Source organism: Colius striatus, chromosome 2 (genome assembly GCF_028858725.1).
Source record: "Colius striatus isolate bColStr4 chromosome 2, bColStr4.1.hap1, whole genome shotgun sequence".
NCBI lineage: Eukaryota > Metazoa > Chordata > Aves > Coliiformes > Coliidae > Colius > Colius striatus.
Genome location: NC_084760.1, coordinates 118,291,895 through 118,302,164, shown reverse-complemented (window position 1 = coordinate 118,302,164; position 10,270 = coordinate 118,291,895). Strand labels below are relative to the sequence as shown.

The 10,270-nt window shown below is 37.4% G+C and overlaps 1 protein-coding gene across 2 annotated transcripts in view; it reads right to left on the bottom strand.

Annotated features, from left to right (window-relative positions):
• Nucleotides 1-480: 480 nt before the first annotated feature.
• Nucleotides 481-10,270, bottom strand: part of XPO1 (exportin 1) — a 37,777-nt gene continuing 27,987 nt past the window's right edge. For both annotated transcript variants that reach the window (XM_061989276.1, XM_061989275.1), the window contains 11 exons: nt 9,296-9,452; nt 9,022-9,185; nt 8,128-8,262; nt 7,308-7,491; nt 5,748-5,854; nt 5,122-5,316; nt 4,014-4,182; nt 2,715-2,849; nt 2,443-2,602; nt 2,268-2,364; nt 481-1,532 (listed from right to left, as the gene is read on the bottom strand). In XM_061989276.1, coding sequence (XP_061845260.1) covers nt 1,386-1,532; nt 2,268-2,364; nt 2,443-2,602; nt 2,715-2,849; nt 4,014-4,182; nt 5,122-5,316; nt 5,748-5,854; nt 7,308-7,491; nt 8,128-8,262; nt 9,022-9,185; nt 9,296-9,452 — 1,650 coding nt within the window. In that variant the 3' untranslated portion in view covers nt 481-1,385. The remainder of the gene's footprint in view (nt 1,533-2,267; nt 2,365-2,442; nt 2,603-2,714; nt 2,850-4,013; nt 4,183-5,121; nt 5,317-5,747; nt 5,855-7,307; nt 7,492-8,127; nt 8,263-9,021; nt 9,186-9,295; nt 9,453-10,270) is intronic.

The following is a 10,270-nucleotide window of genomic DNA, read 5'->3' as shown; positions in this document are numbered from 1 at the left end:
CGAGACTGTACATAATCTTAGTGTTCATACTGCTTTTCATATCTGTAGTTCATAAATCTGTGAAAATCATTTAACTACAAAACTTTAGGTAGAAAAATAACTGTAGATCTCATCTAGATGCGCTACCATCATGTACTGGTATCATTTCATCAAGATACAGAGCAATACCTCTTCAAAATAAATTGTAAGGAGTCCAAGAGCGACAGAGAGCAAGGCTACCTTATTCCTGGCATTTTAAGTAGCACAGTATGGAATACGTATTTATACACGGAGGTAAGTCAGAACAGCTACTGTACTTCCAAATGGAATCCAACTTAGTTCAGGTTAACTTCAAGCACAGCCACAGTCCTTGAGATGAGGCAAGCCAGAAGCAACAGTTATCTAGACCTCAAGGAACTTATCCTACATCTTCAGGATACAAGTCTTAAATACGATCACAGCATTTTCATCCGATAAAAGAATAAGCCAAAGAAAGAAAAATAAATGTAAACCAAGTTTATTTTGCTTTTAAGTAGTGTTCTTTAAGCACTACAGCATGGTAAACAATGTAAATTAGTATAAGTCATCTCAAAAGCCAGAGGGTTTTTTTTATTTCATGAGTTGTTAAAAAGATGCAGCCTATTCTAACAGGATAAATATTTTAACCATTTCACTTCGAGTTAATGAAGGCTCACAAATGAGCAACACTCCTCATTGAGGAAAACAAAAAGCTGTTGTCGACAAAGCGACAGCACACACACAAAAACAAAAGAACTGTGTAAAAATAACTAAGTGTACTGTGTTCCCATACTCTTTAGAAGTTGCTTTACAATGGGATGATATGCACATGATCTTGCTGCAAACTTGCCATACAACTTGCAAATACATGTAGCCTAGCCTTACCACTCAGTCCAAAAAGCTGCTAACTGATCAAAACAAATGCAGCACTATAATCCTCTGCTTAACAAATAACTCCATCTGGTTTACTTATTACCTTTTCTCCTAGGCTGCAGGACAGACTAGAAAGAAAATGATCCCGAATTAAAAAATCAATACTCTTACAGGAAATTGTATCCTTTTGCAATATAGTCTTTTACAAGTTACGTTTTGCCTATTTTCCCCTTAGCCACAAAATGGGCATGAAGTAATTACTCTGAAAATGCCTTAGTTTCCAACTTCATGCAAATCTAAATAAAGATGACCAAACAAAAGCTTAAAACAATGGAAGGATATTTCACAGAAAATTTCTTATACAAAAAACACATAAGAAAAAGGGCCACTAGGTGACATTTTAATTTACAAATTGGCATCATTTTGGTCAACAAATATCCAAGTGCTGTTTTCTTCTATCACAACAAAGCAGCTGTACAGAAAGAAAACTGCAAAACTGGTTTTATTTTTGTTCTTTAATCGCACATCTCCTCAGGAATTTCATGTGGATTAAGGATGCCAGGTACAGACAGCTGAAGTTTATGCTTCTCCTCTTGAGCCTGCCGAAGGGCTGTTTCTCTTTCTTCCAAGAATAAGTCTGATGTGTCTTCACCTGCAAATTCCTACATAATTCACATAAAAATATTATTATCAAATGCTTTAGGGCAGAGTAATAAGCTTCCAAAAATCCAGAAGGATACAAAGATCTTCCCTTCACATTCCTTGCCAGGCTATTTTTGCCTGTTTCACTGTTCTGTTCCTAAGGTTGGAATTAATACAAAAGACCCCAAAATACTGGAACACTTTCACTATGTGCTGTAGGACAGCATGCCAAGGTAACCCAGAGTTTGAAGTGTATCAGCATTAAAGCAGTATCATTGTAAGTTTGAAATGCCTGATGGTTGCAGTCTCAAAACTAATTAACAAACTCTTTTGTACAATCTTCCTGAATTCTGGCATCATTAGAAAAATAAAAGCATAGCATTAGCCTATAAAGTTCTAAAACATGTCCCAAACACATGCAGAACTCAAAAAAAATCCAGTTAAAAATCAACTTGCCGTATTTCCCATTAGGGTAAGTTTTGCAGCCACCTTAGATGAATTGTATGCACAGCACAAAGCACAAGTGATGACTTTAAAACTCAGTTTATAAAATGAAATCACCCTGAAATAGACTATGCTAGATCAGAGCCATGCAAGAGATTTGACAGTGTCCTCACTACATTCTAAACAGCTGCAAAGAACTTGCATATCCTGAATGAACACTGAAGAACACTGTCAAAGTACTTTCCAACCACATCATCCTGCTGAACAATCAGTTTTTACTTCTTGAAAAAAAAGCATGCCAAACAACATACCTTGATTTGGACCAGGAAGTCCCTTAGGTGTTCCTTGAAAGCAGGAATATCCTGGTTTAAACTGAAGAGTCCTGTTACAAACAGCTTAACCTGGGCACTAACAGTAAACACATCAGTTAGTATTTGAAGGCCTAAGAACCTATTTAAAAGTATTAAAGAGCCACAGCACACTTACTCTTGCAGATGAGGAAACGCTGATTTGAGAAGATTAGCAACATATTCCTGAATAAACATTTGGTTGTTCACTGGATTTCCGGGGTTTAATGGAGTACTTATTTTTCCCTCTTCTACCAAGTTGAACATGTATGCAAGTATTGATGCATGCATTGTCAAACCTGAACAGATCAAAGTTATACATAGGCAATTATTACTCAGAACAGGATGCACAAAGTGTTGTGTTCCAAAGGATTGTTTACATCCAATTGGCTCACGTATACATGTTCTTACCAGCAGTGTGGGACGTGTCTGTTACGACTGAGAAAATGTGCTGAAGGATATCACAGAAATATGTCTGATAGAAACTCTGTGCAGCAGTCTCTTCTTGTGCAACATTCTGTAGTAGAGTATAAAGTATCTGAAGTCCTGTAAAACAGGCATTCAGTATAAGTTACCAACAGAATGATATTAAAACCTCTGTGCCCTTTTTATTCCCCCCCAGGTGATACAAATATCCCATGGAATTCTGATAGGCGTTGAAAAGCCAAGTATTACATGTGTGATGATTTCTCACAGGCATTTCCTCAAGTGGCCACTGGAGGGCTATAGCCATGTTTAAATGCCATATCACTTTTATACGCATGATTAGATGACAAGAGGCATCAAGAACCAATCACATCACTTTATTGGTACAAGCCAAAGTGAGAGAAACCATCTACCAAAAGAAGCATTTGCTAATTTAAGAAGGGAAAATGTTGTCATTTTTAGAATGACATTATATTCGAATTTAGAACTAAATTGCTGGAAAACCTTTTATCCTCATCTTTTCCAAACACTGAGACAGCTGGCTAAAACCTAAGTGGCTTCACAACAAACTCTTTGTCCAGTGGTAGAGATAATTCAGTAAACACAAGACAGTAAAACCAACTGTTTTCAGAATTTAAGACTTTTGCATAGCCCTCTCCTTGTATCCTTAATATCCATTATTCTAGAGGGCTTTGTAGCTACACAAGTTTGTTAAATGAGGTAATGCACTTAGCTTCTCAGTGAAATTTCATCCTAAGCTTAAAAAGCTTGCTCTTGTCCCAAGGAAGCCTAATCTACCTTCTAAACAATCCAAGGTGTTTCTTACGCCGTGGGCTCACTCCCAGACTGTGAGGAGTTCGGCTCCAAATCATTTACTTTTCTGCTGAAGCTCTCAGTAGCTCTTGAGCAATTGTCTTACTGAGGTATTAAGTCAAACACCACAGGCAGTACAACAAAAGTAAAGCTGTAACACCAGTTTTAGCAGCAGTGAGCTGTTGCATCAGTTCAGACACTTCAGGAAAGTGCCAATCCTCACATGGAAAAGAAAGCAGGCAGAAACTCTAACAGTGCTCTCTGAAACAGCTTCCAAGTGTTTCAGCCCATTAATGTACACCTGGCTGACAACTTGAAGCTGAGATATAACAACACTATTGTGTGAATGCAGTACACAATCATGTTACTGGAATGCCAAGTTTAAATAAAGACAAAGATGCTAAGATAACACCATTCTACCAGAAAATATGACACTTGAAACCAAGCCTGCATTCAAACACTTCCACTTACCTGTATCTGCAACATTTCTCATTGTGTGTTTGAAAGCCCAAATAATGGAATCCAGAACAAGTTTAAACTGTGCAGGTGGAATGGCCAAGAATGCTGGGAAACAATGAGAATTTACAGCCTGGAGCAGCAAAAAGAAGTTTGTTCTATGTTCAGGATATTCTTCAAAGTCCTAGAAGGAAAAAGACAAAAAGAAGTCAAGTTTCCTAGAAAGTTCATCCTAAGATCTTAACAAAAGCGAGTTAATGACTCAGAGAATAGCATTTAGATCCCAGGCTTAAAGTAACCTTATATGTTACACTTCTCAGTAAACTTTTCCCATCCAAAGCTCAATAAAACCATCTTATACATATAGTCACACAACATTGGTAGGTTGAGCAGTATACTGTCAATATACAATCTTATCTGTGGACTCAGTCCACAAATAAACGGACAGATGGTCTCAACATTGGTGGGGTACCTATGCTGCTACACAGGTACTATTTGTGTTTACACCCTACTGCAAAGTAGCACTAACTCAGCTGGTAGTGCTCAAGTGTTATGCAAATACAGTATCCCATACTACAGAGTAAGAACTGCATTAATGAGGAAACTCAAAATGACTGATCAGTACTTACATTCATACATATTTATGAATTTTAGCATTTAGTCCTACACTGCCATTTGACTGAAGTACACTTCTGCTTTCAAAAACATGACATTTCAAGTCCCCAGGACAGAAAAATTACTCATAGCTTAAACCAAAAGCTAAACAGGGAAATTAGGGCAATGAGATTAAGGCATCCAACTAGACAGCTTGACATCAAAGCTAGTTATGTATGTTTGACCAAAAATTTCTTCAAATTCACAAATGCACTTTGCGACTGAAAAGAACCCACAGATATTCCCTAAGACACCAGATATGGAAATTATATTCCCAGAAAGAAGGCAAGAACCCCTACTTAATTTCCATTATATGAAAGCTCTATGTTCTGTACATACTGCCTCCCTTAACTGCAATAAAAGGATGTCTTCTTTCATTTGAGATATGCCAACAACCAACAGTAGTGCTCTTACACTTTTGTTTTCAGTCACTAGGGAGATGTCTTATCTGAATTTTAAATGTAAATACCTTATTGATCATATTTAATGTGCACTCAAAAACAGCATCAAATATCTGAGGTATTTCAGCAGTAATATGTCCACCGAGCTTGTTTACAATGACAGCCATAGTACTAAGGACTTCAGGTTCTCTAGCAGCTGGAACATTTCGCTGGTAGTCAATGAGAACTGCATCCAACAAGGGAGGAACAAAGTTTTCAGCTACCTAATTGAAAGAAAAAGCCCCAGTTACAACAATGCAGTTACTGACCAAAGTCTCTAACACACAGTTTATAGCAAAGCTCAGTTTTAGCAACAGATTTATTTTTCCTAAGCATGTTAAAATACATTATCTTTCCATAAACTCCCCACCTGCTGTTATCCATCCAGCAGGGCTTCCAATAGGGTGCTCTTAAACCTACTCAATTGCCTTTAAGCTGAATTAATTTTAGCTGAGAAAGGAATCAAGCTTAACTGAAATATCTCAAACGTAGCTCAGGCTTACCTCTGTGTGATCCTATTTTCCCCTTTATATTTTACAGACTTCCTGAAGCAAGTTCCTATGACCAACTGATTCAGTCAACAACAGGACAAACAATTCCAGAGTTCTTCCTAATTCTTTCTTACAAGTTTCTTGTATAAAATAAGTCTACTTACCATCTGAGGATCATTGGACCTGCTCACCCAGCCAGAAATAAGTTTTAAAGTTTCCCTTTTTACAGTCCTCATACTTCTAATCAAGGGCTGCTTTGTTACCATTTCACCTGAAAAGTTGGAAAGCTTCAGTTAATCATACACAGTCCAACAAAAATGTAAACCTTAACTGACATGCCAAAGCAGAGAATGCTTATCTTTATAACCAAACTGCAAAGACTACTTATGCATATTGTGCAAATAAAAAGCCTACCTCCCCATTCTAGTTCCATAGGTTCAAGTTGCCATGTAGCAGTACAAAACTACTACTGACAGTACCCTACTTGGAGTTCAGAAACAAAGCTGCAACTTAATTTTGAAGTGAGAGAAATCACCACATTCAACCTCACTGCATGAGCTGAGCTTACACCTGGTTCTCATTAAGTGGGGGGGGAGGGGGGATGTTTGACAAGAAAGTATTTAATCTAAGAGAAATTACACACAAAAGACAAGCTGTGGAAGGGTTAAATCCAAACTTAAAGAATCTTTAGGAAGCCTCATCCTTAGTTCAGTTCCTTTTCCCCCATCATTCCCAAATGACGCTACATTTCGGACTAGTGAAACCTGATCTAATTAACTGCACAGTCACAGAACCATTACAGTAGACACATGGGAAAACCTGAAGAGTGCAGCTAGGAAAAGAAAGGCAGGATCACTCACTCGTGCTGGCAGAACCATCTCTGGCAAGACAGCCAGATATAAAAACATGCTCTGAGGCAACTACAATCACAGTAGTTGCTGATCAAGCAAGCACATCCAGACTACAGTCCTAGCAACTGCTTCTGACACCTCACTGTTTCTGACAACAAATTCTGGCCATTAGAGCTGTAGAATCAAGAGGAATTCGTTTGTCAGCCAGTTTTATTGTGATTTCTGAGTTTCATTTAACGTTTTCAAATATCATTGTTTGCACTAGCAAGAAAACTGGTCATAACACAACTCAACTGACTCATGTAATCTTGTAATGAATTACTACTAAAGCACAGTCTACCAACATACCACAGGTACTAATTTATCTAGTAAAGACAAGTTACATAATTGATAATTCCTTCTTCTATGACTGCATGCCCCATTTATCATGGTTTTCGGGCATCTTCACCAGTTACATTTCTGCAATAAAGCTATTTAGTAGCACAACATCATAACACAACACTGCCAATGGATTTGGGGAAAAAAAAGGAATGAGTACTTAAACATTCAGATTGAAAATTAGAGTAAGCTGAAAGAACACATGCCACAACTTTGCCTCAGCAAGACGTCTATTCATTTTAAGGAAGTATTTATGGTGTTTCACGTATTTCCTAAGCTCTCACATTTATAGGTGTTTTTTCCTCCCTCTAAAAATCACAACTTCTTTATTTGAATAAAACATCTCATTAACACACATATACAAATTCTAAGCAAGCACTTTCTGTCATTCTCCACTTTCACAAACAGTAAAATTAGCCAACTCAGAATGTACTTTGAAACCTGACAACATACACTGCTAACCCCCATTTTGAGCAGAAACATGGGATTTCTTACCATTAGCCTGAATGGCTGCAGAAATATTTTCACTTAGGCACTTGTACACATTCAGCATATCTAAATAAATTCTTCCAAGCTGAATCACAAAGGGGTGGCCAACTGCTTTACATGCTCTTACATTGGTTTTCAGAATGCTACCAAGCTGCTTAACTGTTTCAGGATCCTTTAGAATATCAACATTCTGTTAGGAAAAAAAGAGAGTCCATTTTGTTTAGTGGATAGTAACACTGAAATTTACAATCCTTATATATACTGCTTTTGACCTCATTGCATCGGCCACTACCTCAAACATAGTCAGGATAAAACTTCAGTTTAGTTCTGCTCTTTTGCAGATTAATTCCAAAAAGATCGGCCTCTTGTGCAATGCAAGACTTATTCTTTAATGTGTAGAGATACCATCTTTTGAAAAGACTGAAGACAGAAGAAATAAAGATGTATGAGAATGATGGAAGAGAAATGGAAGAGGGAACAGTATTTTTAGCGTTTTAACATTGTTTTTTTCTGTAAGAAAATCCACTTCTAAAGCCAGGTTAAAGGGAGCCTTGGAAAAAACTACTGAGATGTATTCCATATAGTAACAGAAAAACCACCGTTTACATCAGCTTAAAAACAGTATTTAACATTAATATCTCTTCTCTCAAAAAACCCCACTTTTATTCTCACACCAATCACTGTTTTAGCCATCATTTAAGAAAATCCACCACAGCTACACACACTTCATATCTTACAATGTGAAAAATAAAGCCAGGGGAAGAGAATCATTCAGCAGGTTTTCTTCACCTAAACACATAATACACTCTAAAATGTATTAGCTTACTTTTGTGGCCTGTTGAATTATACTGTCCCATACTTGATTAGGTAGCAACATGTATTTTTCTATCAGATGCTCCTGCACAGTCTGGTCTGTCTGTGCCCCAATCATGTAGCCTACTGCTTCATAGAACGTATGCACCTGATGGGAACATCAAGAAGTCAAAAGGTTAAAAGGAGTAAAGAAGATTTCACACTGTTTCGAATATACAGAAAAAGCTGAAAATGGGTTTCACTAGATCCCTTTTTCCCCCTCTTTACAAGATCCTTCTCCATTCTTGCCTTACTTTCATCCTGTATAAAAGTAACCTCCACTCCCTTGCCCCTTCAAATGCCACTACATACATCCCGAAGTCTTTCTTCATTTTGCCATCATCTTCTCAAGTGAGAAAGCTCAGTGCTGTATCATTTAACTCTTACTACCAGACACCTGTACACTGTGGACCGGATTACATCACTCAAGTACTTTCTTACTGATGCCAGATCCACTCTGCCCAAAGTTTCAGTGCATTATTGCATCATCTCAGCGTGTCACACATTGGCACTACTCTCTCACTTCATGAGCTGGCCCTTTCCAGATGCTTTTGGACTGTTCCCTGACCCTTCCTCACAAGTATGAGCACTGCAAGTCTACTGATACTGTAGGATTTTGTTCTTTCCCAACTCAGAAATAGTATCTTATGCACTTGTTAAAACATTACAGCTAAACACTAAATGCACTTCAACTCTTTTTCCAAGCATTCTAATTGAGACCTCAGTGATGCAGCCTGATCATTTTATGTAGGTCATAACACTAACCAACACAGATATAATTTAAGTCTTGAAAACCACCACTCCATTTCCATATGAAGCAACCCGATTACTCTCTAGGAATTATCCAACAACCCTGAATTAAATGTACCTGTTGTGGTTGAAGGTCACAGATGATTGTGTTAATATTGTTCAAGATTTCATCAATAAATGGCATGACCTCTCCCACTTGAACCTGAACAAAATGCCGGCGGCATTTTTGTGCTATTTTTATGAAGGTATCACAAGCCATATCCTGGACGCCATCGTGGGTTTCTACATTAAAACAAGACAGTTACTGCTTTGTAGTTTTCCCCCCAGACTTGCCCATGCTTGGGTATATATACATTTTTAATTAAAACATCCATTGAAACATGGATAATTACCGTGCATAAATTCAAACAGCTTGTTGACTACTGTCTTCAAAAATTTCCAGTGAGCTCTCAAAAACCGTGGGTATTGACCTACTATGTACATTATATTTGATGCAATAATGGCTTTGTTGTCTTTCCCTCGCTTTTGTTCACAGAGTCCCAGCAGATCCTACAACATAAAACATTTTTAGTTGCTCCGTTCACGTTTGCCTGGTTCAATTAAAAGTGCTACAAGTATCAAATCCTGTACAAGGAGCTATATTAAAGATAAAAGGAATGCAATTGCCCTAATCAAGTTCAAAGTTCAAATAAAGTTAAATAAAAAAACCCCAAGTGGGTTAAGATCAGGATGATGCAATTGTTTAAGTTTCAGCCAAACCAGGAACTGCATGTTTTTAAGCATGGAAACTCCATCTGAAATCTTTAGGTATCATTTCTGCAGGGGAGACTTCCATACACCTCATTGTACTGAGCATTTGCTATCAATGAAAATGTAGACTCCATACCAAGTAGAAGAAATTAAACTAAATATTTTCTATTAATTTGCATGACTTGTTCAAGTAAGGTATTCTATTCTTGCAAAAACATTGTTCCTGCACTCTTTCCATCCACGTATTTACCTAAAGCTCAGTTTGATCAATGAACATATGGAGAAGAGCAAAACAGCAAGGCACTAGCTAGTTAAAAATAAGGGTATTTTGCCACTCTTCTTTATTTCATTAGCAACTCCTTTCATTTCTTCTTCAACCCCAGAGAAATACATTTCAAGCCAAATTTCATGCCTGATATTTTCCCTGTGAGAAGGCCATTTGAACTAATGCACTGTTCACAGCTAACAAATTTATCAGCCTCAAGATCCAAGATTACCCAGGAATTTATTCTTAAGTTGCTTGCTAGACAAGGCAGTTTACTAAAATATACATCAGTGATTTTGTGAACTCAGTTTCTCAAGCATAAACTATGAAGTGTGACAACACCATTAGGTTT